This window comes from Triturus cristatus, chromosome 4_1 (genome assembly GCF_964204655.1).
Source record: "Triturus cristatus chromosome 4_1, aTriCri1.1, whole genome shotgun sequence".
Taxonomy (NCBI): Eukaryota; Metazoa; Chordata; class Amphibia; order Caudata; family Salamandridae; genus Triturus; species Triturus cristatus.
The window spans coordinates 397,321,871-397,339,144 of record NC_140585.1 but is presented as its reverse complement, the minus strand read 5'-3'; the positions used below and the strand labels follow the sequence as shown (position 1 = coordinate 397,339,144).

The following is a 17,274-nucleotide window of genomic DNA, read 5'->3' as shown; positions in this document are numbered from 1 at the left end:
AGCTTAAGTTAATTCTTTTGCATCCATGATGCAACTTTTCCCAGGCCATGCTGCAAAGAGGAAGACCCCACCTCACTAGCCCTGGAGAGAGAAAAGATGATCTGTGAGTCATCAGCGTAGGAGAACAGGGACAGCACAGCCTCTTTCGTGACATCGTCTAAGGGTCTATACCAAAATGATGTGACTGCACTACCTCTTGAGATCAAGAGTACCCCTCAGGTAGTTCAAAAGTACTCTATAGTGACACCTCATCCTATCAGAATGTGAGATTAAATAACACAGTATAAGGTACCCAGAGTTGTACATAAGTCCAAAGTGCAACTATAATTCATTATCCGGCTACATTTTATTTCTATTATGGCTTGCGGTCAATTGATCACCATGCAGCTCATTTGTTCAACTCCTTAATCATCACACTGGTTTATGTTATTCTTCCTATCATCATCAGTCATGGTATGTGCCGACATGGTCCTTCTGTAAGACATCTCTGTTAGAAATGTAATGCCCTATTGCCAAATAAATAAATGATATTTCCCATCATGTCATTTCAGAGGACTTTGGGCCTGATTACAATGCCGGGCAGTCAGACTGCCAGCCGCTATTGCAGCGGTCTGGAGACCGCCGACAAGCATGCAGGCGGGCCGACTGCCTTATTTCGATGAGACCGCCGGGTTGGCAGTCAGAAGTCAGCGGTACCACAACAGAGGCATGCTGCGGCCATAGTAAAGTGCTGCAACAGATGCCGCCACCGTTCAGTGGCTCCAACACATCTGTGCACAGTGTGACATGCACCATGTTGTGCATAGCACACAGTACACACATGACAGTGCCAGGAGAGGGGGGCACCACGTGCACCCCCATAAATATTTTAATCTGGGCTCCGACGCCTGTTTGGGCCCCGACCCCTTTCTGACAACCTTTTGGTGGCGGGGTTCCCTCCATGAAAAGGCTGTCAGGAGGGTTATCGAAATACTGACAGCGGTGCCAGCCTCAGCAGCGCCCCCAATCAAGGACACTCCTCTGACTGCCACACCGTTGGTATCTATGATCCTGGCTGAGGCAGCTGTCTTGCATCCCCCAGCTCTGGATCTGACTGCCAGCATGATAATACAGCGGTCAACTCGAAAGGCTGTTGGCGGTCGGACCTCCACCGACATCTTGCCGGCGGTCTGACCGCCACTACCATAATCGGGGCCTTTTTCCGGTAGGTTAATCCAATTCGTGGGCTACTGAAATTAAGGTGAGGAGAGGGTCTTCAACTGTTGCACTCTGGGATATGTGAGGTGGACGCGCTTAGTAAATGAAGCTGACAAACTACCTAATGTCAATCTGTATTTAAAATGGGTCTACAGGCGCGGACAGTGTAACAACTTGCTGACAACTAATTCTGACCTCTGTAGGAAGTATTCTGCTATTCTAGTGGTTACAGGCCATGATTTTGGACCCCATCTTATTTCATCCAAGCAACTAAACTGTCAGGTGAATCCTGGAATTCGACACAATCCACTCAACCGTTGAACGTGTTGGAAGAGTTAGCAGGAAACAATGAAAGTACAGGTTTTACCTATGAGAAGAATGCTGCTGAAAGGTTTCCTTCGGTTTTCCTTGCAACTGGAACAATTCGAGGAAGTCCTTGTAGCTTAAAGTGGAGCCCATGTCTAGGCCCAATATTTCGAGCAGACGCAGGAACTCCTTCTCAGTGATGATGAGCACAAAGCTTTCAAGGAGGCGGCGAAGATCATGCATTGTGACAATACCATCCCCATTGATATCTGCTTTGCGGAAGATTGAGTATGATTCCTATGAAAAATATTTGATGACATATCAATGGCATTGCAATATGTGTGTTTAATCTTTTTTTAAGTGTCACTTTTATTGTTTTAATATGAAATGCATTATATCAACAGAACATGCTAACATGGATTGGTACACCCTCCTTAAGGGATAAATGCTTTATCAAAACTCAGCACCCACAAACCTTCTCCCTCTTCTTAACTTCTCGATACCTTTGTCAGCTTTAACCCCTTAGATGCGGAGGCTTTTCCGCCCTCTGTACTGAACCCTTTTCTGATATTTGGAGTACTTTGTGCTTAGGTCTTTTTCTCCCAAAAGGTATCCAGGCCAAATATGCGTCATTTTTTCGACCACATTGGGCATACTAGAAGTACCCAGATTTTGTGGATTTCCCTATAGGAAACTGAAAAAATAGCCAAAATATAGCTCATTTTTTAAATGGGTAAAAATTGCTTTGCAACAAAGCATATGTTTTGTTTACCCAAAAATAACCTCAATGTAAGGTTTATTGTGCTTGGATCACCATCTCACCAGCTTTCAGGAAAATGCAGAGTTGTGTAAAAACATTTTTTACCACAGTTTTTTCATTTTTCTGAGAGGTAGTCCATTCTCCTAATTTTCATGGTTTCAACCTACTTGTAGCTTGAGGTGGAAACAGGTGTGAAACCCGTGGGTGATCCTGGAAAGCTATACATTTCTGAAAAGTAGACAAACATCTAAATTCAGCAATGGCTCTCATTTGTGTGGATCCCCTCAACAATATCCCAAAGAAAATAATTGTTGAAATAAAAAAGATGATGAAAATGATTATGAAAAAATTGCCAAAAATGATAACGTTTTCATTTCAAATTTGTTTGTCACAATGGCCAATTAAACCATTGTGTTCACAGGGATATACAAGATTTATAGGTTTTCCAAAAACATACAATATTCAGAGACAACAACTGATATGCAGATTCTAAAGATTTCTCATTATTTAACGGTCGTACTAAAATTCATATGATAAATATGATGAATGAAAAATGGGTATGAATGAAACCTATGTATTTCTGAAATGTGCACAAAATACTCAGAGAGCATTTTGTAAAATGTCTTCTTTCTTGCAATCTGGATTACATTTGGAAAACAACAGTATAAATAAATCTAATCAGTAATAATAAATACTCTACTATTCTGTATTCCCACACATCTCCCAATAAAAACAATACCAACTTGTGCGACAGGACCTGGAGCTTATGACACAAAACACGATCTGGAGACATCACATTTCATCCACCAAAATCAATGCATTTTTTTGCTAAGTGGGTAGCTGGGAATTTGGGCTCGAGCTTAGCCGCTTCCCAGGGAAACATACCAAACCCAGATATTTTTGAGAATTAGACACCCGGGGCAGTCCTGAGTGGGGTTACCTGCATGGATCTCATAAATATTTTTTACCCAGATGCCCTTGCAAACCTCAAACTTTGGCTAAAAAGACACATTTTCTCACATTTCTGAGGGAAATCTTCGGAATCTATGTGGAGCCACACATTTTGTACCACCCAGCGTCCCAGTAAAGATGGTACCCCACCATGTGGGTGGACCTAGCACTCACAAGAGGAAAAGGCCATAAAAAGCAACATGAACAGATCAAATTTCCAAGCTTCAACCCAACTTTTTGTTTTCTGCAATGTGGGCAGCTGTAGATTTTGGTTTTGAGCTTGGCTTCCATCCAGGGAAACCTATCAAACTGAGACATTTTTGTAAACAAGACATCCAGGGAAGTACAGGGTGGTGTGCTTTATGTGGATCCTCTGACATTTTCTTAACCACAATGCCCTTCAACCATTAAACTTGCCAAAAAACATGTCTTTTTCTGACATATTTGTCAGGGAATGTTCTGGAATCTGTGGGATCCACAAATTTTCCACCACTTAGCATTCCCACACTTGTTCCAATAGAAACGCTACACCACTTGTGTGGCTAGACCTATTTCCCACAACAGGAATGGATCAAATCAGGGACAATGCATCAAAAATATCTGGGTTTGGTAAGGTTGCCTGGGTGATGGGCAAGCCCTGGACCAAGTTCTGCAGATATTCTTTTTCGCTGTTGTCTCTATTTCTATTGCATTTTGGATCCTTTCGTGTTACAGGCACTAGATCCAGCCACCAAAATGGGGTAGCGTTTTTCTCAGGAGGAGTGTGTGAATGCTGGATGGTAGAAATTTTGTGGGTCTCTGCACTTACTGGAACTTTCCGTCACAGAAATGTAAGGAAAATGCGTGATTTTAGGCAAAGTGGGTGATTTTAGGAAAAGTTTGAGGTTTGCAAGACACTGTGGGTAAGAAAACATTGATGGGTCCACACTAGGGGTGGGCGGAATTTGCGGAATTAACCTTCGCAAATTATCGCGAGAATGTTTAAAATTATCGCAAACAAGCAGAAATATCGCGAAGATGCGGAAGTTTTTTTCCGGCATGTTCGCGAGATTTTCTGCATGGTTGCGGGTCGCCAACTTACCCATGTGGTTGCTTGCGGGCGCGGCCATCTTGTTTTGAGTTGTTCTCGCGGTGCATGATCGCGAGAAGAAAGACGTGATCGCGCGACGCATGACGTCACTGCGGGCGCGAACTGTCGCGAGACAGCGCAAATGGCTAAAAACAATACAACATCTCATGGAGAACGCGACCGGATCAAGAAAACTTGTCGGCGAACGCAGGGATTCAGGTAAGGCGATCGCGCGCGCGCGAGAATGTATCATTTTACAGCGCGAGCAAGAAACAAATTATCGCCAAGCTGCGGAAACCGGAATTTTTGACATTTTCGCGCTCTCCGCGGAACGCAAAAATGTCAAATTATCGCAATTTCCGCGAACGGAACGAAATTTTTGCCCAGGCCTAGTCCACACACGGTACACCACGCTGTACTTCTCTGGGGGTCTAGTTTTCAGAAATGCCTGGGTTTATTAGATTTTCTGGGTGGCAGCCGAGCAGGGACCCGAATACTGCAGCCATTCAGAATGGCAAGTAAACAATGTACCCCACTCTCCTGGTTGACTTGTCAAAATGACACCCAAAGGAATCCAAATTTCCTCATGCTTGCCATGGGGATGCTCTGTGCCCCAAGACTGTTGGGGCTTTAGGGGTCGGGGATAGGCCCAAAACAAGGGCAGCCTACCCACACCCCATATTTCGTTTTTAAAACAAAAAATATATCCCTTGTGTCTAGTGGGATTTTTGCTCCCTGAGGGAAGAATTGTGATAAACCCCCCAATAAAAGACTAGTCTGAGGGCATAAAAACTGTTGGGCTCATTCTGGGGTGGGGACAAAGCCGGACCTGGGCAAGCGACCTCACCGTACCTTATTGTTTTTACATCATTTCCTGGTGGTCCAGTGGTATTTCTATCTCCTGGGGGGCAGACTGAGGTTACACTTCCCTAAATTACCAACAGGGGCAAAAAGACTGTTGGGCCTGTTCTGAGTTTAAGGCACAGGTCGATACATTGGTGAGCTAACCCCACCTCTACTTTTTTTTTTAGACTTTTGACCCTGGTGTGTAGTAAGCTTTTTGCCCCACCAGGGGTATAGAAATGGGGTACACCCCCTATTAGCTCTCCAGGAGGGCAGAAAGACTGTTGTGCCCGAGTTAGGGAGGGGAGTACAGGCCCATGGGGGTCGCTTCTGCCCAAAAAAACAGAGTGGAGTTTACATTCTGTGGTACCTAATGGGTTCCCTGCCACCTCCGGGGTAGCAGATTGATGGCCCTTATTCTTCCGGATCTATCCGCCGCATTAGATATCATCTCCCACTCCATTCTCATTCAATGCCTACACGATTCCAGCATTCAGGAAACGGCGCTCCTCTGAATCTGCTCTTTCTTCACAGGCTGCACACAGCGGGCCAGCCTGACCTCTTTAACCTTGGGGGCCGCCAAAACTGTCTGCGGAGTTCCGCAAGGATTCTTGCTTAATCCCATGTGGTTTAACGCCTACATGGCCCCACTAGCCAGCATAATATGCACCCATGAAATCAATGCCATATGCTGCACAGACGATACCCAGCTCATCCTCTCCCTTCTCCAGAACATCGAACACCAAACCAACTTCTTCACCTGCAAGTCTGAAGTCGCCATTTGGATGAAAATCAACTGCCTCAAACTCAACACAGACAAGAAGGAAGTACACCTCGCGACGGGACTCCACTTGGTGACTTGCTGATCTTGGACCTGCACCCAATCCAACACCCATTACTTTCTTCTTTCCTTTCTTTCTTTCATCCTTTCTTCTTTCCTTTCTTTCTTTCTATCTTTCCTTTCTTTCATTCTTGCTTGCATTTTCTGCGTTTCCCTTCTTGTTTCTTCTTTCTTTTCTTCACTTCCTTTCTGTATTTCTGTTCATTCTTTCTTCCCTTCTTTCTTTTGTTACTTCTTTCCTTTTTTCTTGCCATCTTTCCTACCTTCATTTTTTCTTTACTTCTTTCTTGCGTTCTTTCCCGCTTTCTTTCTTCTTTCCTATTGCTTTTCTTTCTTTTCTTTTTTATCTTTCTTTCCTTTTTTCTTTTGCTTTACATGCTTTCTTTTTATTTTTTATTTCTTTCTTGCTTTCTTCCTCAAAGGCAAGAGTCTGGCAGCCAATGGCAGAACAATGGTTTTTTTTAGGTCTGCGTTAGCATAATTACTTATAGGGGTTTTCAGGCACACTTTATCCATTTGTATTTGGTTGCGTCATTTAAATTTTCTCAAACACACTTGAGCATGTATCAAGGGGCAATAGGTCAGCCCACTTCAGCCATTAGCTGGCTTCACTAGGCAGCATGCTGCCCTTTCACAAGGAGCACATTCACACACGCAATAGTTCGCTTCAGTGTCAGAGCCTACTATGGTAATGAGTGCTTTTTTGAGACGCAAACAATTTTGCCTTTAGGCAGTGTTTTTTTTTTAGATTGACAAATGCCTGGGAGCTTCCTGAACGATAATGCAATAATTATGACAAAACAAAGCAAGAATTGCCAAAAGGCTGGCAGACAACACTGGACGATTGGCTTTGCCATTCCGTGTTGCAGATGTCATAACTCTAAGTGGTCTGATAATGTTCTAAACTTTTCTCCTTCTTTCTGCTATATGTACAGCATATTTTCATGCTTATGAAATGTTACCATTTATGTTTTGCAATGTTCAATGCCCTTTTCCCAGCCTTATTTTTCTAAACATACAAACAGGGCCTGCATGATGCACTACAAGGTTCATTATCAAAAGTTGTCAAAAGGCTCATTCAACGCCTTGTGGCTCGTGCAGGAGGAGAGATGACAGCATCTTTCACATTCTCATTGCGTGACAATTCACTCAGGCCGCTGACATCTGAACCTAATGTAAGATCACAAGAATCATTTTGAACCTGAATCAAATAGGAAATATCTCTCTGGATAATTTATTTGTGACACTGGATAATTATTTGTGACACCGGATCAATTTGAATCCAAAGGAAACAACACTCCACTGGATAGCTTTATTTTCTTTCAAATGTGCGTGGGGAAGGGGTAGAAGGCATGATGTTCGTCATTCCTTTTAGAACTTTCGACATTAGGGACACTTACATAAATGATTGTTAAACCAGAGTGTAAGAAACTAGTATTTGATACATAAATAATACATCCTTGGAGCTTAGGAGCTGATGAGGGTGGGGGGACATAGAGGGAGGCGAAAATGGGACAGTTATTTGACACCTCCCTTCCTGCTGACAGACAAGCAGTGGGAACATTGCTGCACAAAAACAAACACAAAAACAAGAATTGATGGACGGAATGCTGAACAATGTCAAACATTCACTACCAGTACAGAAATCTAGGCCTAAATCCATTGTTTTTTTGCTCCCCATGTCATTCCAGTTTAGACCCAGCCAAACTGCCGTGCCGTTTGTTACCAAAACAATGATAGATTAAACCCAGATCTGTGACTGGGGTGAATGTTTGATTTGTTCAGCATTCCGTCTATCATTTGTTCTTTTTGCTTTTGTCGTCCTAAGTGGGAAGGGTATACCCAGATGTGGGCCCGTGCTAACTGTGCCTCTGGAGTCTAGCTAGCCTGGCTGATATGGGGTGATAACATGAAACCGGTCCGGATGCTTGTTTCCGGTCAGGGAGGACCTGGCAGTTTTGGCTGGACTATTCCCATGGGGAGCAGGGTGAAGACTGATTTGCATATGGCTGGGTCCAAACTGGGGTGGCGTGGTGAGCAAATAAATTAGGGATTAAACCAGATCTGTGACTGGGGGTGAATGTTTGTTTTTTTCAGCATTCTGCCCATCATTTGTTCTTTTTGCACACAAACAAAAGCAGTACACATAGACTGGTCAACTTAAAATATATCTACAGTTTTTATTACACTCCACAAGGCACTAGCTAGTTCACTTGGGCTGTAGACACTGCCAGTGCACGTTTACCTTTAGAACAGACAGAAAACCAAAAGCATCTATTTCATTACTGAACCCTTCAGTGTTGGTGTGGGAACTGGAACTTTCAAGTTGGCTGAGGCGAGTCTCTAGCCAGGCAGAACCTGCCACTCTCATCAGGGGCAGGTGATTACACACACTGTATAACCAGAGCTCACCCTTGTGTAGCTTGGCACTGATCAGTCAGGCTTACTCGAGAGGCAATGTGTAAAGCATTAGATTGGCTCAGCACACAATCACGATAAATACCTTGAGCGTCACAAAAGAGACTTCACATGTGATGCACGTAAATAACGTTTATAACACACACAATAATCAGCACAACATGAACATTATGAATTTCTGGGCATAATTAACACATGGATTTATTACTAGCTGTACTAGGTGTTTGAATGACATCAGCAATATGCACATTTGAGAAAGATCCTATTCTACACACCCCCAGGCACCCTTATGTGGTGCAACACGTTGTCAACCCCAGACCCACGCATGCAATTCTTATAATGCAATACCACACATTTAGAAGATACACCTCGGGTCACAGTTCCGGTCACACACACAATGAAGAGTTGCAAATTCCGTAACTCCCTCGAAATGAGGCACAAGTCCGGTGCATGTTGATACTGGTCGCACTAGACAGTTCCGGTCACATACACAGGCGCAAGTTCAGCAATGCCTCATGGGTAGAATGAAGCACCACTGCGTTTATGTCCCCACCTCCGAGGGTCACAAGGTGTGAATCAGACACCGCACGCAAGGAGCATGCAATACGCGTGTCGCACAAGAGAGATGCACGCGATCGCTGAAGCGGGCCACTCAGGGTCCTGCAACTGTTTAATCCGCTCACTACCACCAAGACCCTTGTGTGTACCAAGGTCCCCACGAGGAGGAGGCCACATGCCTTGGATGTGGGCAAGACTTTGATGCTCCGCACCAGGCAATCCGGTCTCCAGGCACAATTATTAGTATCATTCTCTCACTGTGCTGCCAGTCAAAATCCAGCAGACGATGTGGGCACTTGAGAGGGAACCGCTCTCCAAGTGTTACAGGTAGATGTTGTGGGCCCCTCGTAGGAGATCTTTGATGTCCCTGAGATCTCCGAACGAACAGGTGGCAAGCTCAACAAGTTCTTGGAGAGCCCACTTCAGGGTGCCACACAGCAGCAGGTAGTTGGTCCAGGCCAGCCACTATTCAGGAAGGGCAAGCGGTCCTTTCAATGGCCTTAATCCTCCTTGTGCTTAACAGAGTCCTCTGGCAATGTGCACCACGTAGCTCCAGGTTCTTCTGTCCTACGTTTCCACAAACGTATCTCACCCTTTGCTGAAGTATGGCACCAGTAGTTATACTGGAATGTGCCTTTGAAGTTAGGGGTAGTTCTAAGGGTCTCCCTTTGAACCACAGATGTCTCCCCTAAATTTCAGTCCTGTCTGCCATGGGGCCATGGAATGCAGATCTTAATCTTAAGTGGGGTCATGATCTGGCTCCAGAGGTCAAGTGTCAAAATCTCCTCCTCCAATCTCTCCAGCTGGCCTGCAAATGGCAGTGGTATGTGGTTCTAGTTACATGCTCAGTGTTTTTTAGCTGTCGCTGTGGAATGCCCAGATGTGCTCCCCCAACCTCCAGTGTGCCAAGCACTAATGCACATAAAGAGTTTTAGTGCATAAAAATGCCCACTTTCTAGTAGTGGCATTTCTACACGAAGCACAACAAAGCCACCTTTACCACTGGCAAGGGGTTGTTGCTGCAAATTCAATTATATGAAACATCATAAGGCTGCTCTGCTATTGCAGCCTGAGCTGCTTTCACCCATCTCCCCATGTTAGTCAATGGAAAAGCAAACCTGACAGGTAGTGAAAACACATATGGGTATTCCTATCTACCTGGGCAGGGGGCACACGAGGACCTGCCCTGCCTTTCACCTACCACTTGATTCACCCTTGGAAGACATTCCCTCTGGGTACTTGGGTGGTAGTGAAAGTGCTTTTTAGGATGGCTAGTGACTTAAAGAGGTCCGTATGAGTAAACACGCAATTGCACACACCAGCCTGAAATGGCAGGCTGGACACATAATTAGGACCACCATCATTGCAAGTGCGTACCCCAGCGTGCATTGGCAGGCAACACACATTTTTAGGGACACCACCGGTGCACATGCCAGCCTGCTCTGGCAGGCTGGACACACACTTAGAAACACTAACAGTGCAAGTGCGCACACAGGTGGGACACTGCTGTCAAGGCACCAAAAGTACGGATGCGCATCCCAGTCCACAATGGGAGACTGGACCCATGTTTGGGAACACTATCTGTGCAGATGCGCACTCCAGCCAGCACTCGCAGGCTAGACTCAGGTTCTAAGACATCATAGGTGCAAGTGTACACACTGGCCCGCAATGGCAGGATGGACACTGGTTTATAACCAGCATAGGTGTGAGTGTGCATCCACCGGTTGGCCATGGCAGGCCAGACCTATTCTTTGGGAACCTCCGGTGAGCACCACTTCTTACTATGTATAGGAAGGGCGCAGACACTTTCACACTGCACTTACTGTGAAAAAGTGTTGCAGGCCCTAAGGGCCTAACAAGAGAATCAGCCACCTCGGTAAGTGTCCCCTGGGAAGAGCTAGCCCACTAGGTAGGGAAAACCCACATGGGGGTTCGTCCCTACCCGGGCAGTGCACAAGCAGCTGTACCCGCCAAGCCACTTACCTACCCCAATTTGGTGGTAGTGAAATCCCCCTCAGGGGTGGCTATGGAGTGAGACCAGCCAACCTGATTATGAGAAATCTTTGGCAGGCTATTCAGATGGGTGGCACGATCAGTGTAGTGCCCCCCTATTAGACTGTGTCACACCCGCCCTTGGTATGTGGTGTACCATCTAACAGTCACAGGTACAACACCTAAACCAGTCAAATAAATACCCTATCCTGCATCTGTAGGAAGGTTACGCACACTTTCCCGCTGCAGTACAGTGGGAAAGTGCCCAGAGTACTAAGGCCCAGAAAAGAGAGTTGGCAAAAACTATGAGGACAAAAAGCAAAAGGTTTTAGGGAAATCTCCCTATGAAGGGCCATGTCCTACATTTGGTCTCCACCTCTCAGATATATAGTAATAGATCTTCAGCATAAAGAAAGATAACATCAACTGATTTATCCTTTCTCCTTAATCTATACAGATTGATCTGAAACGTGCAGAAAAGGGTTCAATCCCCAGCACAAATAAAATTGGTGAAATTGGGCAGCACTACCTAGTTCCTCGATTAACTCAGTATTGCTCGGAGATCACCTGGCCTGTGTGTACCCTCGCGGAAGGGATGGCATTGAGAATTGTGTATACATTTATAAAAGCTCGCTCCCAGTACAAAGCAGTTTTGTACTTTGTAAAGGTATCTCAAACTAAGGGAATCAATCGCTTTCTTGATGTCAGCTGCTAACACTGCTGCGTCGGGCCATAGCTTGGATGTTGTCTCGATTACCTCAAAGTGATGGCTGGTGTTCTGCGAAGTATTGAGCCTCGTGATAAAACCATTCTAGTCACTATGACTAAGGCAAGGCATATGTGGGAGCAATCTGTTGGCTAAGGATTGAAAGAGGACGGTACGCAGACAGTTCTTCGTGGGGCTACCTGGTTTCAAAAGAGCCATGACCAAGGCCTACCACTTTGTGGGAGGTGGAATTCCATGGCAGAATGCCTCAATATAAAGTGTGACTAGTTTGGGAGCTAACTGGCATGCAAAAGAGGTATATAATTCTAAAGGAAGGCCATCCGCTCTAGGCACATTTAGTGCCTGGTGAGTAAAACAGAGCAATGGAAGATTTCTCAGGCAGTTGTCTATGATTGGTGAAGGACCATCATCACTATTAGCATACAATTGTGAATAATAATCGAGAAAGGCCTTGTTGATGGCTTCTTGCGACCACCAATGAACCCCATTTAGATTCACAACACTCGACAGATTAGCCCTACATTTATCTGAATTGGCCAGCCACACCAAGTATTTATCTGATTTATCGACCTCTGAGTGCAGCTGAGCTGAGTGTGACCTATGACCGGTTAGGCTCTCTGCCTTCTGCTCACCTAAGGTCAGGTTGACTTCAGGGATCTTCCTTGTCCTCCTACCTTTTTTTTTTTTTTTTTAAAACAATTTTTATTATTTTCTTTTAACACAGTACAGTACAGCAATTGTCGATCATGTAGTCGTTGTCCAGCATATAACAAAATCTGAAGCGGTTCAGCCCCCCACCTCCCAGCAATCCCCCCACACCTGTGCCCATCCCCAACAGCCACACCCCATATGTGTACAATAGAGGCCTGCACCTCAGTCCGCATCAAGGGTTTCATCATCAAGCGTTGGTGGTGGCTCGCATATATCTCCCCGATATGTGTTCCATGCCCCCCATATTTTAGACCATTTTTGGGGACACCCCCTCCCTATGTACACTGAGCGCTCGGCTATCATAGCCCTATCCATGTCACGCCCCCATACAGACAGCAGCGGCACCTCTCCCACCCCCCACTTCTGCGCTATGTTACGCTTAGCTAGCACGATTCCCACTGTGGCCCAACACTGAGCCTGCCTGCCAAGGTCGTTAGGCTCCCATACATTTAGCAGGCAGCGCCTGGGTTCTGGTGCAAGCGACACTCCCCCCGCCTGGGACAGCGTGCGCATCACTCGCCTCCAGTATTCTTGGATTTTAGGACACTCCCAGATGATGTGGTAGAAGGTGCCTTCCTCCCCGCAGCCGCGCAGGCAGAATGGGTGGGGTGCTCTTCCTATTTTGTGGAGTGTGTACCTGGTGTAGTAGGACCTATGCAGAATCCGGAGCTGTACCAACCGAAGCCTGGAAGGTATCCCTGCCTCCCGGGGGGACGCCAACGCCTCCCTCCAGTCTGGGTCATCAAAGTCCCCGACATCACTGGACCATCTCTCCCGCAGGGTGCCCATAGGGTCCGGGAGATTATTTATCAGCTTCCGGTACGTGAATGATGTTGCCCGCTGGGGCATATAATCTGTGAGCAGCCTATCCTCCAGTGGCGACGCTTCCGGAACTGAGGCTCCAGGCCCCAAAGTGGCGAGCAGCGCGTGTTTAATTTGTGTGTATCGGAACCATTCCGTAGGCGCCAGCTCGTATTGTTGCTGTAGGCGCGCAAAGGTGATCACTGCACCCTTGTGCCACATGTCGCCCACTGTGGAGATCCCAATGTCATCCCATTTATCGAAGCCCCTGCTATGCCTAAGTCTCCCGAGCCCTTTCGCATCCCACAAGGGCGTGAGCTGGGTCAAAACTCCTCTCCATCCCAACCGGGCCCGGGCCGCGTGCCACACGGCCACTGTTTGTCGCAGGGGGCCAATGAGTTCTGGGCCGAGCCTCCCATCGTACAGGGGCGACAACATACCTCTCGTGCCCAATATGGCTCTATCCGCTTTAAACGCCGGATCCGAGTGCGGGGCATGGAGCCAGTAATTGATGACCTTGAGTTGCGTCACCCAGTAGTAAAGTTGGATGTCGGGCAGCGCTATCCCCCCGTCGTACCAGCCGCGGGTAAGTTTGGACTGTGCAATACGCGCCGGTCGGTTGTGCCACAGAAGACTAGACACCTGTGCAGCAATTGAGCGGAAGTACGCCGGGGGCACTGGACATGGCGTGTTTTCGAGCACGTATATGAAGCGAGGCAGGGACATCATCTTAAAGAGCGCCGCCCTCCCCAGTAGGGTCAGTGGCAGCGCCCCCCAGTGACGGACGTCCCGACGAAGACGGTCCAACGGGGGCTGAAGATTCTTCTGGTAGAATACTACCGGGTCCGCAGTGATGTGGATACCCAAATACTTGAACGACCCTTCCGCCACCCTGAGGGGGCAATCCGCCGGTAATTGCGGTGGAGGGCCACACAGCACGTACATGACGGATTTGGACCAATTTATCGTGTACCCCGACGCCTTGCCAAAGACCCTGCATATACTGAGCAGCGTGAGGATGGAGCGCCGTGGGGAGGCCAAATACAATAGGACGTCATCTGCGTAGAGAGAAACCCTGTCCTCCCAGCTATCTGACCACCGGAGTCCCCTTATCGAGGGTTCCCAGCGTATCCACGCCGCCAGAGGCTCCAACACAAGGGCAAACAATAAGGGCGACAGGGGGCAACCTTGGCGCGTGCCCCGCGACAGGGGGAAGTCGCCGGACATATGCCCGTTGGCCGCAACATGAGCCAACGGCTTAGTGTACAGGAGACGAATCCAAGCGCAGAATTTGGGCCCGAATCCCAGATGACGAAGGACCGCGAACAGGAAGGGCCATTCGACCATGTCGAACGCCATTTGCGCGTCCAACGACAGAAGCACCGCCGGCTCACCCACCCGACCCGTCCGGGCCAACACACCATGCAGACGCCGCAGGTTATGGGACGTACTTCTGCCGGGCATAAAGCCAGACTGGTCCGGATGTATAATGTCGGCGAGGTGCGGCGTCAGCCTAGCCGCCAGCAGCTTGGCCAGAATCTTGGCCTCTGCGTTAAGGAGCGAGATGGGGCGGTAGGAGGTGCACTCCTCCACCGGCTTGCCAGGCTTTGGGATGACCACAATAGTTGCCGTGCGCTGATCTGGCGGGAGTTCGCCACGTCGCAGACTATCGGAAAACATAGTGAGCAGGTGAGGAGCTAGCATCCCTATCAACCTCTTGTACAGCTCAACCGGGATGCCGTTGGGACCCAACGCCTTACCCGACTGAAGCGCTCCCACCGCAGCCTGTATTTCGTCCACCGTCAGATCGGCCTCTAGGGCCGTCATCGCGGCAGGGGCTAACCTGGGCATATCCAGATCTCGAACATACGACATCGCCTCCTCCTCTGACATGGAAGAAGCGGAGGAGTATACCGCGGCGAAGTGGCCCGCCAGGGTGTTCACTATATCACGCGGGTCAGTTGCCATCCGACCCTCCCCCGAAACGAGCTGCGCAATCCACCTGGAACCACCCTCCCTTCTATCTAACCATGCCAACAGCTTCCCTGTCTTGTCCCCGACATCGTAAATTCTGTGTCGCGTGGCCTCTAACCGTCGCCTGGTGCAGTCCGCCAGGTGCTCCTTATATTTCACCTGCGCCACCTGTAATCCCCGGGAGTTCGCAGGCGATGGGTGTGCGGCCTGGCGCGCCTCCGCCGCGGCAAGATCCGCCTCTAGCGACTGTAGCTCAAGATGCCGCGCGCGCCGGTGCGCCGCAATGGAGGCGATCGCGTGTCCTCTCAGGACCGCTTTGTACGCCTCCCAGAGGATAGCCGGAGAGTCTACCGACGAGGTGTTTTCTTGGAAATAGAGATTAGTAGCCTTCCCGAGTGTTTTGCAGATGTCGGGAACTTGAAGATAACATGGGTGCAAGGGGGGGACACGGCGCCTAGTCAGGTGGTAGCGTGTGTATTGTAGAAGTATCGGTGAGTGATCCGATATGCCCCTGGGCCTGATTTCCACACTGTCTACATACTGGAGACTGCCCTGCGAACCCAGGAAGTAGTCTATTCTGGTCAAACTTTTATGCACCCCCGAGTAGTATGTGTAGTGGCGTTGTGTTGGGTGGTGAAGCCTCCATATATCTGTCAGTCCGAGTGCCTCGAAGAAACTCCCGAGGCGAGACGCTCCCCCTCCATCAGCCCGCTCCGGGTGGCGGTCAAGCAGGCCGTCCACCACCGCGTTAAAGTCGCCGCCCACTATGAGCTCTCCCTCCGGTAGATCAAGCAAGAAGCTGCTCAGCGCGGGAAGGGTCGCAGCATGCAGGGCAGGGGGAATGTAAACCGAAACAATATTCAGGGGGCGTCCCTCCCATTGGGCATGCAGCGCCGCAAACCTCCCCGATCCGTCGGCCCGAGTGCCTTGTATGATTAATGGGGACTGTTTCCTTACCATTATACCCACCCCGCGGGAACCGGAGGAGAAGTCAGAGTGTATCACCATCTTATACCCCCATCTATCCATCGCTTTACTAGCAGTGCCCATTAGGTGGGTCTCCTGCAACAGGACCACCGCAGGGGAGCATCTCTTGAGACTCTGGAAGACCAAACCCCTCTTAATCTTATCGCCTAAGCCACGCACGTTCCACGTAAGGAGGGAGAGAGGCTGCGCCGGAGTGAGGGGGACCCCAGTGGACCGCCCTAACGTTGTGTCAGCCATTCCCGCGGCAGGAGCAGCGCAGGGCTGATGCTACGAACGGAGCGGCACAGGCCGTGCCTGCATTGCATGGTGCGTGTACTGTGTGTTGAAACATATGTGACATTATAAACAAAAACTGTAAAACAAAACTTTCGAACATTCCCTTACCCCCCCACCCCCTCCCTGCCTCCCTGCCATACGGACTCCAAACTGCCCGCCACCCCAACTCAGCAGAGTGCTCAGATCCCAAGTCCCAAAACAGTACTTGCGTGTAATGGAGCGGGCGGTCCGAGGAAGACCAAATACTCCCCTTTGGACGAAGTTCAACTGTCCACCCCTTAAAATATCGTTGAGCAGGCGCCGTCTAGTCCCACAAGGCCTCCAGTTCGAGGCACCTCCGAAGGCAGTAACGAGCATTCAGCACGGAGTCTCGCTGCCTACTAGGGTCGGTCCGATGTCTCCCCTCCCGGATCCAGGTCGCCGGCGTCCGCCGTCCCCTCTGCGCGGCGCCTCCGCCTGTCCGATCTCCCAGGGCCGCCCGCCGGCCTCCAGCCCTCGAGCCAGTCGTGCGCCTCCTCCGGCGTCTCGAAGAACAGGGTCTTGCCCTCCGCCACCACCCGGAGGCGCGCCGGAAAGACCATGGAGTAAGGCAGTTCGCGGGCTCTCAGCGTCTTCTTGACCTCCAGGAAGCTTCTCCGCCGCGCCGCCACCGCCGCCGTGAAGTCCGGGAAGAACGACACCATTGAGTTCTGAATCCGTAACGGTGGCGCCACCCGGGCCGTCTGGAGGATGACATCCCTGTCGCGGTAGTTGAAGATGCGGGCCAGCACCGGTCGAGGGGGCGCCCCAACCTTGGGCTTACCCCCAGGCACTCTGTGGGCGCGCTCCACCGAGAAGAACGACGAGAGGCCCAGAGGTTGCAG

The 17,274-nt window shown here is 49.0% G+C and overlaps 1 protein-coding gene across 1 annotated transcript in view; it reads right to left on the bottom strand.

Annotated features, from left to right (window-relative positions):
• Positions 1-17,274, bottom strand: part of EFCAB6 (EF-hand calcium binding domain 6) — an 879,195-nt gene that overhangs the window by 331,880 nt on the left and 530,041 nt on the right. Inside the window, exon 19 of the mRNA XM_085652469.1 lies at positions 1,565-1,800. Within this exon, the coding sequence (XP_085508595.1) occupies positions 1,565-1,800 (236 nt within the window). The remainder of the gene's footprint in view (positions 1-1,564; positions 1,801-17,274) is intronic.